This window comes from Lagopus muta, chromosome 3 (genome assembly GCF_023343835.1).
Source record: "Lagopus muta isolate bLagMut1 chromosome 3, bLagMut1 primary, whole genome shotgun sequence".
Lineage (NCBI taxonomy): Eukaryota > Metazoa > Chordata > Aves > Galliformes > Phasianidae > Lagopus > Lagopus muta.
In genome coordinates, this window is record NC_064435.1 from 26,910,529 (window position 1) to 26,929,251 (window position 18,723).

Below are 18,723 nucleotides of genomic sequence, written 5' to 3' on the forward strand. Positions count from 1 at the left end.
ATATGGCAGTAGTGGTTGAAACATCTGCCTTTGATGTTGTAGGCCAGCATAACAAAACTAATTCCAGAGTAGCTCTCATATAATGAAGAAATATTTTATAGCTGGATCAGGAGTTGGTTATCCGTGGACTTCCATATTAACCCTGTCTTTTGGTGATTCTTCTATATTCATTGTCATAGAATCACAGAGTGATAGAATGGCTTGGATTTGAAGGGACCTTGAAGATCACACAGTTCCAATCCCTCTGCCATAAGCAGGTTTGCCATCCATCAGATCAGGCTGCCCAGGGACCCATACAACCTGGCTTTGAACTCCCTCAGGGACGTGGCAACCACAACCTCTCTGGATAACCTGTTCCAGTGACTCATCGCTCTCTGAGAAAAAATGTATTCCTCACATCTAACCTAAATTTGCTCTCTTTTAGTTTAAAGCCACTCACATTTATCCTATCATCCCTATCAGTCTGAGTAAAAAGTAAAAAGTTCCCTTCCTGATTGTAAGCTCCCCTCAAGTACTAAAAGGCCACAGTGAGATCTCCCCGAAGCATCTCTTCTCTAAGTTGAACAAGCACAACTCCAATGTATTTTCGTTGGAGAGGTGCTCCAGCCCTTTGATCATCTTTGTGGGCCACCTCTGGAGCTGTTCCAACAGCTCCACCTCCCTCTTGTACTGATGTCCCCAAAATTGGACACAGTACCACAGATGAGACTTCAAGAGGGCAGAGTAGAGGGGGACAATCCCCTTCACCTTTCCCTCCCTTCTGGCCATCTCTCTTTTGATGCAGCCCAGGATATTTTTGGCCCTTCTGGGCTGCAAGGGCACACTGCTGGATCATGTCCAGCTTTTTTTGTCCACCAGGATCCCCAAATCCATCTCTGAGGACTCACAATGACTTCTCACAGTCTGTACTCATTGGGATTGCCTTAACTGAAGTGAAACACCTTGATCTTGTCCCTGTTTAACGTCATTAGATTCTTGTGCACCCACTTTTTGAGCCTGTCCAGGCTTACCTTACTCTGGATGGCACTCCTTTTGTGTTAACCACTCACAAATGAAGACCTTAAAATTTCCACAGCGCTGAGCTAGGCTGTATGAAGGTACTCGTCTCAGGTAATTGTAATTGTGTATCCTCACACTTTTTGCTGCTATGGAAATACACACGTTCAACTTGTCTGGCTTCACTTAAGGTCTTTCTAGAATTCTAAGTATTCTTGGAAGACAAGAACAGCTATTTCAGGAGACAGTCTATATCTTTTCATATTCTTGGTTTAAAGAAAAAGACACAAATATCAATAATGAAGAATTTTGCAGCCATTGTATGTTCCAGTGAAAATAAGCCTAGAACTCTGTAGAAAGAAATACTGAGCAATTAATCTACCATTAAATTTTTCAGCAAAGAAAATGTCCTGGTAGTTCACAGAGAAGGGTAAAACCAAAAGAGCTGTTCAATGAACAAATATTGGGTGGTAAACTGTTTGTGATATATTCAAATAATCTACTTCAAATACACAGTAGAAATGATGAAACAAATAATATGTGGAATCAAAACATACCTGCATAACCAAACAATGTGATTACATTATAAAGAAAGAGTAGAAATTGTGTCAAACATACAAAAACAATAACCACACGTACCGATTGTAGAAATCATCCCTGTAGTAATCATAATCAAAGACATAACCACTGTGGGGAAAAAAAAACAAAACAGAAACAAGAATGTACAGACTTATAGAAAAAAATACACATTGATCAAAACACTTCTGTTAATATTAGCTTACTATCATGTTTCAAGCCAGTTTTTAGAGTTGCTTCGGTTTCCTTCCTTAACCATCTTTATACATTATGTTTGCTAAAGCTACCATCAGTTGTTACTCTACAGTAAATTTGGAAATGTGAAGACTAGGGCAAGTAGAACATTGAAATCAGTTGACAGTACACAGATAAAAGAGCTCACACACCACTCTCCTCTGTAATTAGAGATTCATTATGGTGTAATACCCCGAGTGATCAAATGAAGTGAGCACTCTAATGAATGTGACACTCTCTTCTTCGCTGGGCTGACATAATTAGTGGCCTAGGAAGATGGTTAAGTGCAAGAAAGATTGGTGAGTGAGTAGTGGAGAACTGAAATTAGACAATGAATTAGATTAATGAAAAATGTTGGAATGGTTGGATTGTTGATTTTTGAATTCACCAAGTCTTTTGCCAAAACAGAAAAGGAAAAATAATTAAAAAAACGAAAGGCGTAGGTAATAGCGTTAGAGATAACTCTCAGATTCAAAAGAGAACATACATACATACAGAAATAAATATAGGTAGGAGATTGCAAATGACTGGAAGAACTCTATTTTATGTGTTGTCAGTTGTGAAATAAATCCTTCATCGTTCTTGTGTTTGCATTCTATTAGCCACTTTCATCCTTTATGGTGAAGAAATAGCACTGAAGTGCATCTCAAAAATCCAAAAAGAGAACCAAAAATAATAAATGTTCTGCACTCAAAAATTGCTTTGCCTGAATAGGAGCAGAAACTGTTTCTTAATTACCTTACTACGACAATTATTAAGGAAATAAGACATGAAAAAGGAAGTATTGCAATAAATAAATAAATAAATAAGCAAATAAGAAAGCCGAAAGATAGAAAGGAGAGAGGAAGAAGAAAGGAAGAGAAAATCAATTCAGTGAAAATAAAGGTGAAAAGCTGCATATTAATGAAGTTTGTCTTTAAATAGAATGGTATTCTGGACTATTTCTGCTCTCTAACAAGAATTCAGTGCACAGTCTGTAGTGCAGGTCAAGAATTCTTGAACAGCTTGGGTTTGTTTTCTCTCATGCCACAAAAATCTTTTCCCCCATTTTCTTACCTTTGCTAAGTCTCAGAGACTCACTGCTTAAAAAGGAAAAAAAATAGAGTTGGCAGACTTAAATTACCTCATTTACCATTTCATCCTGCAGTTTTAATATTCAGGGCTTGCACTTTGCCATATCTGCAACTTGCAGAAACACCCACCAAAGGAGCTGAAGGTTAGGGGGTAATTTCCACCTTCGCCTTGGATAAAAGTGCCCAAGCCCCTAGAGATTAGAGAAGTCATGCCATCTGCTCATGTAATGCTAGACTAGTACTGAAAAATCATGGGACTCACCATGTGAAAAATCCAGCTGTAGTCCTACTGTTAAATTATTTGAGAAACAAAAGCCTTATATATGCATTTTGTATGAAACACTCGTTAAATAAAACAGACCTGGGAGACTAGAATCAAGAAAAAAACCCAAGCATCTGGTTAAGGAAGAAAAACATTAAATAGTACTATTTAGACCTTACATAATAATCATATTTCTGTATTTTATCTTCATGCAACTCCAGTAAATTTCTCCCTATACAACACAACAGCTCTTATTTTGTCTTTGACTAAATAGCCAGTCTACATGAAACTGAGAGATAGTAAAGCTATTATTTTATTTACAGTTATCCACAGTTTGCTAATGGCTTTATTTAGTTGCATGATTAATAGCTGCAATAATCCTGCACTTAATATTCAGTTTCTGTTTTTAAGTAGGACAGACAATTTGAAGAAAAAAATTCAATTTAAAAAGGCCTGTCACATGAAACCTTTCACCTGGAGTGACATTAATTTAATTTACACAAAGATGAAATAAATTCAGTTTTTCAAGGTTAAAGACCATGCAGCCAATGAACAATAATTCACTTTACACCAGCTGGTGTAAGGATGAACAACAGCTTAGCTCTGGGACCTAGCATGTACTCTGAGAAGCAAGACTGTGTTATTTGAGGCAAGCCCCCCAGGACACAGTAAGACTGGGCCGTTAGTGATCTTTTGAAGGATGTAATTCTTCATACTCAAAATATGACAGAGAAGGCTCAAAATCTCCCCTGGGAATGGTGGTGCTGGAAGGGCACAGGAGGGACGGAGATCTCAGGCAGAGGTCTGAGCATGCCACGTCCATAGAGGGTTAACCAGTTGGAAAAAGTTCACAAGTTCTTCATGAGAGTAGTAGGCAGAGAAGGCTTTGGATGGCATTGTGGGAAAGTGCAAAAAAGAGCTTCTGGTGTGATAACTGAACATTTCTCTCCCTCCTTACCTTCTACTCACCGTCCGCTACTGTACAAATTCAGAGAGCCTCTCACACAGTATTCCTCAAATACAGTATTCTCATACTGAAAAATGCGATTTAACATATTTCATTTTTTTAATTTAGTGAAAAATCCAGGATAATCTCTTTTGAGAGAAGTAGTTTTGCACATCAGTCAGCCACTAAGAAGTTCTGTTTTGTTCTGTTCACAGTTTGGGTAACTTCTGCCTTGAGAATGAACTACTTTGTGTCCCTTCAGCTTTACCAGTGACAATTTCAACCCCCTATTCTCCACGTGGTCCAATGTTATCTTTGGTACCAGAAAAAAGCAGCATGTATTGTAGCCTGATTATCTCATGGCAACATGATTCTTGAATTTTTGTAAACTTCTGAGTTGTTTATTTCAATTACCTTTTAAAATATTGCATTGCTTTGCAAGCATCTGATAATGTTATTATGGCAGTCCAGAAACATTGAAATTCATTATCCGATAAAAGTTTTAAAGTCTGCAAAAATATAGAAGAGGAGCATCACCTTCGTGTTATGTTTTTATATTTCTATCAGATAAACTTCAGCAGTTTTCATCAAGTGTTTTATAACAGAAGCTATCTAAATTACTTGGTACAGATGTTGCCTCTAACTTGAAAGTTAAGGTGCTTTGTATTTTCATATGGTTTAGTTCTGTAACATCCATTGCTACTGAGATAAGAAGTAAATGCTGGTTTTCTGAATGTTTCACAACAGTCAGACTCTGAAATGAGCATACCCAAGGATTCAGCTGCAGCAAACAATATCCAATTCATTCATCCTGTCCATCTACCTGCCAAAGAATTACTGACCTTATGGCTGGGATATGAAATGTAAACATATTATGGCTTTTAACAGTGTGACCTGCTTGACAATTGTCAAGCTTACAAGAGTTGATTTGCTTCTGCTTCTAATTTGAGCATTTTAAGTGAAATCTTCACAACTCAAGGGCATCCCTTCTAATTGAATCCCATATTCCACAGCATGGGTGCTGGGGACTGTAGCAGGAGGTGGGGAGGGAATCTCTTCTTTCCCCACAGGCTATTCAAGATCTCTCTGCATTGGCAAAGGACATTTCTGTTCAGAAGTGCTGTTCATAAGGGCAGAAAATAGCCAGTTCCGCGCACAAAATGACTTCTATCTGAGACCCTTGGCAAAGATGTGGTATCATCTAATTTGCTGTTGTACGGAAAGCAGAGATGGATGGGCTACTGTGAGCTCTCAACAGAGCAAGAGGCTCACTTCCTCATCACTTGGTATCCTTTAAGAAAGATGGCTGAATTTGAGATTTCATCATGGAGATAAGACATTTACTCTTCCATGCTATCTATTAAAATGACAGAAGGAGAATAGCACTATAGAACCTTATCTGTTGTTGACCCTAGAGGAACATGGGTCTAAAGTGCTGAGAAACCTCATCCTGGTTCCTTTTTTGTCCCCATGATCTAGGTCTGTTTCTGCCTCTCAGAAACTTATTTTGCAGTTGCAGCAGCACAGGCAATGCTGCAGCAGCACAGCTACGGCACTGAGCTCCTGGGGATAACTGTCCTTTGCTTCAGCAGCTGGGTTAACAGCCCATGGATGCAAGACATCATGTGAGACCCTTAAAGGTCTGGGGTTTTATAAGAGCAATTCCTAGTGCTCTTGGTAGTGAAGCAGTAGTTCTGCACATGTATTGTAAAGGCTGTGATGCAGAGATAATGACAGGAAACCAAAATGGAAGACCTAGAAGAAAAAATTTCTTCTACTTTTCAAAACAATCTCAATTTCTTTTTTTTTTTTTCTTTTTTTCTTTTTTTTTTTTTTACAATTAAAAAAAAAAGAATGAGAAGTGGAATGATGATGTTTCACTTGTAATAATACACTAAAGACAGACATTACACTGTGAATGCGATTAGTATAGCTCTGTCTACAGCCCTAATTGTTCACACTTCTACAGCCAAGGGACAAACAGAAGCTTTGGTCAGTGCTGGTATAGAAAGCAGAAAATTAGCACAGATAATCACTAGCACTGAGATCAAGGTGCAGGGCTCTTAACCTCTTGGGAGTTATTCCTTAGCAAGCCATTAACCTGCGTTAAGAGGCTGCGAGAAATCATTGGTGCAGTGTAGAATACCAAACATTCAGAAAGTCTGAAGCAGAGAAATGTTTAAAGGAGCCTGTGAACTGGTGGAGTCAGCAGTTTCAGAATGACACTAAATAGGTAGATCACTTACCCACATTCACACCTCTGCAGCATTAACAAGAAACCTACATGATGCTGCTGCTAAAGTGGAAGGCAGAAAGGCACACCAATGTTCACACTAAGGCAAAGAAAACTTACCAATACTATGTGGTTCTGTTAAGAAAAAGTCATAGCTCCCTTTTCTGACCAAGTATCAAGGAGACAATCTTGTAAAAGTTGCCTCTTTCAGATTAATTTTACTTGTCTTACTTTAAATTCAGTTTATCTGAAGAAAAAAGACCCCAAGATCAGGTTTTCAGATCTATGTTTCTGTTTGCATTCAGTTTCCCAATGCACATTAGCAGTTGCAGTCAGGCAAATGAACTATGCTTCTCATCGCCAAAAAAACTCTCTGGATGTTATTATGTATTTATTTACATGACAATATTGTGTATTGAAAATATACTGGCACCATATAGCCTCTCTAATACTGTGTTGTATGCCCACACGAATATTTTATAAGCTAATGGTCACACACATGGTTTTAGGTTACCTTGCTCCAAATACCAGTTAGTACAGCTTCAATGGAGTTACTCTCATTTTAGAAGAGTTAATGCAGCAAAACAAAAAGAACGTCTGTTACTTTCTTGGAAACAACAAATTCTGTTGGGCATCTGAGTCACCCTTAGCTAATATCACTATTTTTCCCCACACGTACAAAGATGTACCTGTAAATCATAAATGTTGACAAACCAGACATAATGCATCTTAATTCAGTTGACAGCACTATCACCATTTATACTGTCAATTGCTTCTCTGTCGTCAGTAAAATATTAAATACAAAAGCAATATTCTCTTAATCAAATTCTTTTTAGAAAGCACATATCAATGTAATGGCTGAAGCTAGCACTCCTGTCACTTGTAAAATCATTTCTCTTGTCATATAAAAAGAGTGCTAGAAATTGCTTCTGTCGAGTGCAAAAAAGAATCAGTCTAAACTGATGTTATATTAAAAAATATATAGAGAGATGAGAGGAGCATAACTAGATGATCTGGGGAATAAGCACTGGCAAGTTTCCCTGTAAGAAATTACTCAGATGGCAATGACCATGAGCTATTAAAAAAAGCAGAGTCTTTGAATACTTTTCAGCGGATGGTTACCCACACTCCCCAAAGACAAGAATTTAATTTGTGCTAATTAACATGTTAATTGATAAACTCACTACCAGTTTCCAAAGCTAGGGGAATGCATGGGCTGAATTCAATCTTTAATTTAGAAACGATTCAATTTTAATTAAGGATGAAGATCGTGGTAGCAGTGAAAGAACACTTCTCTTTTGCAGTTCAGGCCACATGTTCTGCAGAGAAAGACAACAGTCTCCACAGTCCACTTGTTGCTGGTATACATTTTAGTAAAAAACAAATTCTTATCAGTGGTTCCTTCAGCAGATATATTCCTGGAGATTTATAGCAAAAAGGAGGGACAGAGCCAAAGGAGGACAAGAAGATATGGAAAAGTATTTTGGACTCATTTCCATATGCAGTTACGAGGGCAAATAGGAATGGTTAAAAACAATAAAGTACCTCCTAAATCCCTGATTTCATCTCAAACTGTCAGATGATTGGACATAACCTACTGTTTGCATTTACCAATTGTCATAACAGTTTTGTTAACATAAGTAAATAAAGTATTATTCTGATTGTGTTCAGTTTAAAAAGGGCAAGGTAACATTTTTTGTATGTTTTCCATATATTTATCTGTTTTCCATGAAGTGGATAAGTATGGAATCAGATATTAATAATATAGAAAAGAATATGATACTGTAAATGGAGACATTATTTCAGTAAAACTGAGAAGCTTTTGGGAAATCTTTGTCCGAAGACATATGTTTTGCCCAACTATGACAGCTATACATAAAATAGTTTGACTGACATACAGTATTCAATTTCCAGTACCCATTAAACAATCTCTCTGCAGGCACTCAGCAAAATCTGCAATATGATTAGGCTGGTTTTTTTGGTTTTTTTGGTTTTTTTTTTTCATCTTACACATAGTTAGCATGGGCTCATTGTCTCTCCTCCCAACTATTTTCAGTAAAATGTATATTGGGGAAACTGCTGAACTCATTCTCCAACCTGAATCTGAGGCAAAACAAAAGGGTAAATATTAAAAACTACCTATGGACAGTCAAATACTTTGCATTAGATTTTCCCACTTAGATATTTCCCTGTAAAGGATAAAGGAAAGCTTGTGTAGCACATGATAGAAACGACATTAAGATTAATATTCAGACTCCAGCGAATCATCTAATCTGGGAGCAATTTATGGCAGCCAAATGGGCATGAACAATACAGGACTTTCAAGGCAAAATTTAGCCCAAACAGTTTTCTATACAGCTAAGCATCAGAATTATTCCCAACAAAACCTATTTGTAGCTGCAAGGAAAGACACTGAACCTTGTTAGCCTGCTGATATTTAGAAACAAAGTAATGTTTTCTACAGAAAGAAGCATAAAAAATCTACTTAGTGTCTCTCTGTCCTTTCTTCTCCTGCTGTTAAACTATTTTCTGTCATCTAAAGTAATCTCCAATTACTTGTGTTTCTCATGGGAAGGTACTATATTAAGGTAATGAAAAAGCTTTCCAGTGTGAAGTGGCCTACCATGTCCCAAGGTGCTCTTTAATTGTATAGATTGACTGGGAAATTCTTGATGTCTGTATGGTAGAGTAATGAGTCCCACCTCTTAAAAATGCATTTCAGATTCAGTGTATTCAAGGTACTACTGTCAGACTGTGCACAAGTGATTGATTATCCAATTTATTAGAAATATTGTATACATTGCACGAGTATGGTGTGACAAATACAGAAGACTGCCATTGACAGGTGCAGGAATAAGTGATGGGTTTAGGCTTTGAAGTGTTTCTACAGCATTTCACTGAACAGTGGATTGATAAATTAAAATCACATTGGTAGCACTGAAGCTGAAAGACTAACTGCTTAAGATTACAAAAACAGATCTCTGGAAACTTTATGTAGTCTCCAGAGAAGTAGTCTTAGAAGCACTGAATAAAACAGAAAGGCACAGCTCACAGAAGATTAATCAATTTCAATATGACGGTGTCAGAGTTTATGTAAAGAATAAGTGCTTCTAGAAAGCTGCAACATTCTTTTCTTTCTCCTCTCTCCCTTTCTCATACTGTAAATACTTAAATTTTGTTTTGTACTCATACAAAAAGTTTACAGATGTAGTGGTTTTTTTTTTTTTTTTTTTTTTTTTTTTTTTTTTTTTTTTTTTTAAAATTGAATAACTCAAGGTTTAGCTTTAAATTGTCAAAACAGAGATAATTGTCACGGTCCTGAGGATGGCATGTGAAGACAAGACATACTGCCTTATCATTTTTTTTTATTTTTTATTTTTTATTATTTTTTTTTTTTGAAGAAGGTACTGTTAGTAAAGTTACAAGGTAAATGGAAATACTAGATACTGTGAATGTGAGAAAGCATTCTTGTACTCCTGACCTGTTGTGCAATAAATTTCATGGTAATTGGTTGTGGGAAACGCATATGATAAAAAGGATATTCCTTAACTGAGAAGGAGACTAGACCCAATTCCAGCCTTTACAGAGATAAGTGGAAGGACAGCTGTGCAATTGACTGTATGGTCTGGTTTCAGCTAGAGCAGAGCTGACTTTTTCATAGTGTTTGCTACAGTGTTGTGTTTTGGCGTTAGTAGAAAAAACAGTGCTGATTAACACTGATATTTTAGTTGTTGCTGAGCAGTGTTGCACAGAGCCAGAAATGTTTCAGTATCTCATACTCCCCTTCCAGCAAAAGGACAACCAGAACAGCTGACCCAAACTAGTTAAAGAGGTAATCCAGACCATATTACATCATGAAAAAAGCACGGGCAGTTGGCTGCTCAGGAACTGGCTGGACATCAGTTGCAGGTGGTTAGCAATAGAATGATATAATGATAATGATTATATTTATATATATAAAATACTATATATATATAATATAATTATATATATATATAATGTATATAATTATCATTACTATTATTTTTCTTGTCCTGTCACAGTAAGCTTTTATTTCAGTCCATGAGTTCTACTTTACCCTCCTCTTCCACCCCCCCCTCCAGTTTTCTCCACAAACCTTCTGGGAGAGGCGAGTGAGTGGAAGGTTGTGTGCTTTCTGGTTGCATGTTCACTTAAATCACAGCACACAGTACTTTATATTGCCTAGCTCAGTGCTAACTATACAGACTACATTTCCCTTGGTTTCTGAAAAATACATGCCTAGTAATGCTATTAATGGAAAGGCATGTCTGTTCACTTTCCATAATACAGAGGAAAAAATCGCCAGTATTTCTTTTCTGTAAGTGAATAAATAAGTCAGAGACTAAGTAATTTCTAAAATAACAGGATAGAGACCATTTGATTTACATAAGCGAATTCAAAGTCTCCACTCTCAATTCCCCCACAGTTAATCCATAATAAAGTTCCTGAAATTAGAGGATCGGATATAATTCTTTACATTAAGTACACGTATGGAATGCTTCCAATGTATTCCTCCTCACAAGGGAGAGAGGTTGTTCAAGGTGACTCACTGAGGTGCAATATATGGTAAAACAGTCCTGATGACTTCCATCATGGTATTAGTATTGCTGTTACTGTTTGCAACTTTTGACATGAACTAGAAATCCTAATTTCTTATCACACAGATATGACTAGAGTGTGACTCATTTAGTTGAAAAGTTTCCACTTTTTTTTTTAATATGCAAAGAGATATAGCTCAAGGCTAGTCAAAAGACCTTATTCCTCTTATTAAAAAAATAATATGATTTTTTTGCATGTTCTAACACATCAGCTGATATTGGAGACTAGCCCCTTAGCCTCTACAACTTGCCTTAGGCAAGCTCAGACATCTCCTGCAGTTGTATTGGGCTGTCTGCCACGGGCAAGAATTAAGGTTCTTCATCTACCTTTTTTTGTTTGTTTGTTTGTTTGTTTTAAGAGAAAACATCTAAACTAGAACACTTTTCAGCTTAGGGAGGGATCTTTCTCAACTTTTCAAACACAATAAGAATAGGAGACAAATGATATAGATGACTTTAACCAGTTTTTGATCTCTCAAAATAAAGTAGCCACATATTGGTAATAAAGAAAGAATAGCTTTCCTTATTAGTCCTTTCTGAGAATTGGGACTTGTTAGAAACTCCTGAAGGAGATGATCTCCAAGCAGAGAAGCTTCCCTTTTGGCTGCCAGTCCTTAAATGAGGTTAGGGTGAAGCCTGGTCACACAAGCAGCTGTACTTCCAAGGTTGGCTACACGCCTTTACTGGATGCTCAGTCATTGGTTCAAGACATGTCCTAATAGTTCCCATACAATTGGGCTCCTGTCTTTGTGGGTATGTAGGGAAGGTAATCTGTGTGCTCTTCTGCTTTATTATGACTGGTTTCCTTCTTTATGATGACCTCCACACTGTAAAAGCTTCTACTCTGAGGTTTACAGTGAGGGACAATATGGGATATTCATCATTTACTTATTTCCTCATTTGAAAGTTTGTGATAAACATCTGATTTTGAATTTAGTCAGGTTACATTTTTGTTTTCAGATTTAACCTGTTTTTTTTTTCCAGCTGTAAGCTCCTTAAAATATGACAGTCACATTTTGCAAATAATGTTTCTTTGACATATTTTGGTAGCATGACTGAAGTTGACTTAGTGATTTACAGCCTTCCAGTTACATTTAAAAACAAAAAAAAATTAGGGAGGTATGTGATCATATCCCCATTTTCACCTTCCACAGCCTAGATATTTCAGGAGAATTCTTGATGTAATTGTATTTGGCTTCAAGGAAACAGTTGCAAAGATTTACATTTTGGAAACTTATGTTTGGAGCAGTAGGCAAGTTTTATTAGCTCATTATCATCTGTTAAGAGTGTCATATTTATGTCTGAACAAGACATCACATTTAATGACCATAACATGAGAATTTAGAATTAATTCTAATCCAGCTTGAGTAGAATATACACAAATTCTTCTTTAGTCTTACCAACCTTGGCAAAAATGATTATATGTATATAAAAATTAAAAGTGATACTCTCATTTAAAATACATTTATCACCTGTAAGATATAGTAATTGTCTTAGCTCCTAGACTATTGCTTGTACATTCATTTTTTTTCTTTTCCATAAAGGTTAATTTCATAACACTTCAGAAGGTAAGGAGACCACTTCACAAAAGGGGGCTCAAGAAATTTTATGTTTCTATTATTACCATATTCTTTCCCCATATCATGTGGTCACTCCCTGACTTGAGTGGATCTAACTATCAGATTAGTGTTAGTAAGCATTTACAGAAAATTTCATTTGGAGTGTTTTATCACTCTGTGAAATATACTTTAGAAGATAACAATATAAACAAAATCTTATTTTGCTTTTACATGCTATACTGAATTAAGCTGCCATCAGTCATCAGGATTGCCTGAAGTATCTCTTCTCAAAACACAGGACTGTGAAGGGATTGAAACCGTTAACATCTCTCTCTATCTCCTCCTTCTCATTCTTGTGAGACTCCTCTCACACAATTTTTGTCTTCTCCTAGCAAAAGAACATTACCATTATTCTCCCTTATGTCTTACATGACTGGAATGTTATTTTTCTATGAATGCTCTACATAGTGAGACAGTTTTATAGCCTATAAAATATCAGCCAGAACATGAAATACAACTAAATACTGACATATAGACAAGGTCTGCTTAAACCAAATGGTATTTGATTCCAGGTTTAAAGTGTAATCGTGATTAATATGTGTGTGTGTATGTGAATAAAAAGATTATTTTTGCAAAGAAACAAAATCTTTTTCAATACCTCTCAAGTACTTCCACAATGATATGTGAACACTTTGGCACAACAGTGCTATAAAAGCTGCACTAACAACCTATAGTTTTGCCTCACTAATTTCACTGCCTCAGAATATATAATTTGCATATCCTGGTGTACTTCATTGACTCCAAAAAAAGGACAGCTCTGCAGGAAGAATTATGTTACTTGAGAAATGCTTCGCATTTCCTCTTGCGTGTATTGATTTTAATTTCCGTAAGAGTGTTCACTATTTTCAAGTAGTCAACAAATATTTCATAGGAAAAATGTGGTCTGAAAATTGGTGATCTTTCATTTTGACTACTTGGTGTTCAGAGTGTTCCTGAAAATCCACCAGTAGTTTCTGTCCCTTGATTTAGGTGGCAATGGAATAAATGAGAACATATCCAGTAGGTAAATGATCCAGTTGGCAAATGATTGCTTTTGATAAAATTTGCAATTTAATATGACTTAGAAGTACTTTCTAGTGTCTATCTGGTTGGTTATGAAAATATTTTACGCAATTACTATGGGACAATAACTGATTCAGCCACACAACCTCACCCATTAGAGGGTTCCTAGACCTAAGTGTGAATTCAGAAAAAGTGCTTTTTGTATGTCATTAGTGGCAACTGAAAAGAAAAAAAAGTAACTCTAGAATCATATAATTGTTTGAATTGGAGGGGACCATAAAAGATCATCTGGTCCAACTCCCCAGCAATGAACAGGGACACCTACAGCTCCATCATGTTGCTCAGAGCCCTGCCCAGTCTGACCTTTTATGTGCTCAGGAACAAGGCATCCATCTTGTTACAGTGGGCAACCTGTTCCAGTGCTTTCCCACCCTTATCATGAAAAAATATTTTTTCTCATATCCAGTCTAAATCTCTCCTGTTTTAGTTGAAATCCATTTCCCTTTGTCCTATCACAGCAGAAAAACGACAACAACAAAACCAGTAACTTCAGATTTGTGGGAAATGGATGTATGGTTTTTAAATTAAAAAAGATGTTTTAGTGTTATCTACATAAATCACTACCATGGCAACATAAATTACCATGTTCTAGTTATACATGTCAGTTCTTTGAATTTCTACTTCAGGTTTAAGGCACTCACCTCAGCATTGAATTTTACTGCAGTATGGGATTGTAAAAAAATTATTTTTGTTGACCAAGACTGATCTTGGCATGAATTTGGAAACAAAATTGAAGCCTTTTCTAGCAAAAGTGATTAATTAAAAGTCTTAGCAATAAATAGCACAGTTATGTTAAGACACAATATAATGTAACTTCTATTTATTTACTGTATATAACAGCAGTAGAATTCTTACAACCTGTGCGTACTAATGGAAAAACATGTGGTTGATGTCAGCAGATCTGCATTTTGGTCCAAAGAATGATAAGAATTATAAGAACCCAACCTGACCTTGTGATAAAAGAATCCCAAAATTATATGAATAACTACAAACTGCTTTTGAACTGCACTTTATAGTTGCAACTAAAGAAAGAAAAAAAAAAAAAAAAAAAAAAAAAACAGTCAAAATCATGTTCCTCATTCTGAAAGTAGAGAGCAGTTTGGATGAAGTGGAGACTGCTGTATATGAACCTAATTACTCTAAACATAGTCCTGCTTCTTTTCAAATTATGGTGTGTAAAGACGTTATAGTAATGTAGGTGCAAATTCATCTGTAAATGATGTCTGAGCTGCTTGAACTCTCAAATTAAGCTAACTTTTATCAGATGATTTATCTTTCAAGCTGAAATTTTGCCTAGTATCAGGACATATCCTGATTTTATTTCAAATGAAGGATACACTGCAGCACACTAATGCACAGTGAGCACTGCAATAAGGTAAGATGTGATTTGTCATTTCTTAGTATCATACATAAGGCCATTGACAGAATAACGCTAAAGACAACATCTAGCTTGAAGCTTAATAACATTTTAAAAACACCAACAATTAGGAGAGGGAAGTGTGATCTATAGTTTCCTCTGAGTTAGCAGGGTTTCTCTTCTTTCTGCATTGCATCTTTAAGGAAGATTCATGCCCTGGAATGGGCCATTCTCCTGATCCCTGAGGAGAATCAGAGGTTAAAAATATCACTGCATGCTGTCACGCATACAACAGCTCACAAGCCTTTCATGTCTATTCACAGAGTTGGAAGACTCTAGGAGATGTATGGTCCAGCCTCCTGTCCAAAGCACAATGACATCCAGGGCTACAGAAGAGCCTTGCCTATCTGAGATTAGAGGACTTCAGTGGATGGAGACTCCACAGCCTTTCTGGATGACATCTTACATTTCTTCCACCATCAACTCTGGTGATGTAGCTATCTTTACACAACACTTTAATGAAATTATCAAAGTGCAACACTGATACCTGAGAAATAGGAAGGGATATTACTATTATAAATATCAGACCTCTCCAAACACTGATTTAGTAATCTGTAGGCCGGTGACTACTCGTTGGGCAACCACCAGCAACAGTGAGTTTGAAGTAAATAGTGCTGTTTCATATTGAGATTGCATACTCAGAAAATGTAGAGAAAATATAGTCAGAAAAATACAATCATAAAAATATAATCATAAAATATAGTCCTTCCTTCTTCCATCTTCCGTTTTAAGATTATTGTCTCCCTTTTTGCTTTTGTGTTGTCCTTTCCCCAATAATTTCCGCTCCATCCTCATATTCCTCTATTCCTGTTTCTATTTATTTATTTATTTATTTATTCCCCAAGAATGTTTCAACCTCCTCACCACACTTCATTCCCTTATCCATAATTTTTCCCTCTTTAGAAAGGGAAAATGCCACAACACAGTTGAGATTATGGTTATTTAGTATTGAGGTACTAACATTACTTAACATTAATGAGCTCAATAGCTATTGTTTTTCTAGAAATACTAATGAAAGGGTAGTCTTGGATGACAGAAATAACAGAAACTAAACAAAAGGAAAAGCAAATAGAATAACCAAAAGAGAAAAAAGTGATCTCATGCTCTATTGCTTTTCTCAATTATGAACCCCACTGTTACTGATCATTATAGACAGAGAGGAAAATAGGAATTTATTAAGGTGCATATTTGTTAAGTTTGTTGCTAATAAAAGTTAATGGAATTAGGAAAAGACTTTTTTCCCCCCAAATGTATTATTATAATTTCTATGTGATATATATCTCTTTGTGTGTGTGAAAATGGAAATACTGTAGAATATCAGGCAAACAAAGGAAACAAAAAATAATAATTTACATTACAGATGAGTAGAAAAATACATAATCTGGGATCTTTAAACAACAAACAATGATACAAAACCATCAAGTTCAGTAAATGGAACTAAACATTATCTGTTACTGTGACTTCGTAATCTATTCCTCACAGATATACTCAAGAAAAAAACAAAGAAACAACTTTTTATGTATTTACAAAACAGTGATAATTCATCTAGTGTTTCAGAGAAAACAATTATAGAAAAATCCTAGTCCTTATGGCTTTTAGTAAATTGCTGAAAGATAAGTATGTCAACGATACTGCTTGAAATTAAACCACACAGGCTTTCAGTATCTTCCATATAAAGATTCCTAGCTTTCCATGTTAGCTATTGCACCTAATTCATTGCTATCTCTCTGGGGACTAACTAGGCAGTCTCACCACATGTAAAGCCCCTGTAGCCTTCTAACTCCTGTTGATGGCCATAGTTTAAATAAATTGTCAAGTGTGTGCAGCCCTCCCATGTTTTTCATGTAAGTGCAAACCCTGAATACCTAGACTGCATGAAAATGGCAGTTATAAATTATTTTCAGGTAGGCAGTGTTACTGGTTTCATATTAACAGTGCAAAATGATTCAACTATCTCTTCTTTTCCTCTTTTTCACTCCACTGAAGGAAAACAATTTCGTAGTTATCTTTCTTCAAAAACCAGATGAGAACAGTAAGAATAGTGTCTGCTCCTTCAGCTGGTGCTATCTGATAATAAGAATGAGAAGCATTATTGGTGTTTGTTCTACAAGAGCTACAGAATGTGGGTATGTTCTGCTTTGTGCCTCATAACCTATTGTCTGAAAAAAAAGCACAGACTATGAATTGAAATAGTCTTTATAATATGGAAGTGGATTGATTAATTCATAACAATGGGAATTTGGTTTTAACCAGGCATTTAATTTTAACTGTCAATTCTTAAGAATAGGATCCCTCAAAAAGATGTCTGTGTTCAGGACTTTCTACAGACTTTCTGCAAAACATCCTTATTGAAAAGAAACCTTCAAACAGAAAATATGGGAGACAAATTCTAGCTGTTAGATATTTCTCAGAATAATTCTGCAAGAAGAAAATTAAGGAATTTTTCCTTATGCATTTTGGAAGTATTTCATAAAGTTCAGCACATCTACATTTCTTCAACTGTTCTAGAAATACTTCTGATTTAAATGGTATTTTGATTAGGCTGTGATTTGAAAATACAAACCCATGACTATTCTGTATTTTCTATAATCATATACTGTCTAGAAACAGGATCTTTGTGAAGAAGGCAGTAGTTCATTCAGAATTGTAGTGGCTTTACTGAGAATGTCAAAAAATACAGCAATTAGTGCCAGTTGTACCTCTCTTCTTTCTTACAAGACAGACAACTATTCATCATGTAAAAAATGCACGCAACACATTAATTTCAGATACAGCTCTCTCTGGGCTTTACTCCTAAATTTATAATGTTTACGGCAACCAGTCAATCTTGAAAATAAAAGAAAAAGTCAGATGTTTGTATTGTATTTTCTTAAACATGTACACAAAAGAAAGAGATTGAATCTCAGCTGACAGTCAGATGCGTAAAACACACATGGGTATTTTCAAAGCCCATTACACTGAACAGCTATTGCTTGCTTACCAATAAGTAGTCCCATTTCTGCATTGGGTGTAGATGCATCTAAGCTCTTGCTAGACTTGGAAAAATCAGCTCTGTTTCTTACTTGCTCCCTTTGTCTCTTCTGAATTCAACAATATGCAACATATTATTAAATGGTGCTGAGAAAGAGGACAAACAGTTTTTGAAAGTTTGAAGAACTTACATGATGGATTTTGTTTTGTTTTGTTTTGTATTTTACAACTGCATGTTTTAAATGAAAGACTAGATATTGTTTTAAAAGCTACATACAGTTGTATCTAGCTACAAACCACTGATTTAAAAAATTGTTATTGTGTGAGTATGGGTTGTGTTGCACTGGCACAGCTTGCTCAAGGGCTGTGGAGTCTCCTCCTTGGAGATCTTCAGAAGCCTTGTCTGGACATGGCCCTGAACCTCCTGCTCTGAGTATCCCTGCTGGAGGAGGGGATGGCTCCTTCTGAGGACCCTGCCAACCTCAGCCATTACTACCCATCTCTTGCATAGTGAATGATGGAGCATTGGTGTGGTGGTTTCACATTTGTAAGAAGCCAAGCTCCACCATGCTGATCTTTCACTTGCTCTCCTCAAAAGGACAGAGGGGAAAATACGATGAAAACTAAACCGTGGTATGTTGAGATAAGTGAGATTCTTTAATAGTTACTGTCACAGGTAAAACAAATTCAGTGTATGGAGAATATTGTAATTTAAT

The 18,723-nt window shown here is 36.1% G+C and overlaps 1 protein-coding gene across 12 annotated transcripts in view; it reads right to left on the reverse strand.

Annotated features, from left to right (window-relative positions):
• Positions 1 to 18,723, reverse strand: part of RALYL (RALY RNA binding protein like) — a 370,127-nt gene that overhangs the window by 35,726 nt on the left and 315,678 nt on the right. For 10 of the 12 annotated variants that reach the window (XM_048938715.1, XM_048938716.1, XM_048938705.1 and 7 more), the window contains one exon: positions 1,636 to 1,683. The exons of the other annotated variants lie outside the window; for them this stretch is intronic. In XM_048938715.1, the coding sequence (XP_048794672.1) occupies positions 1,636 to 1,683 (48 nt within the window). The remainder of the gene's footprint in view (positions 1 to 1,635; positions 1,684 to 18,723) is intronic. 12 annotated transcript variants of the gene reach the window in all.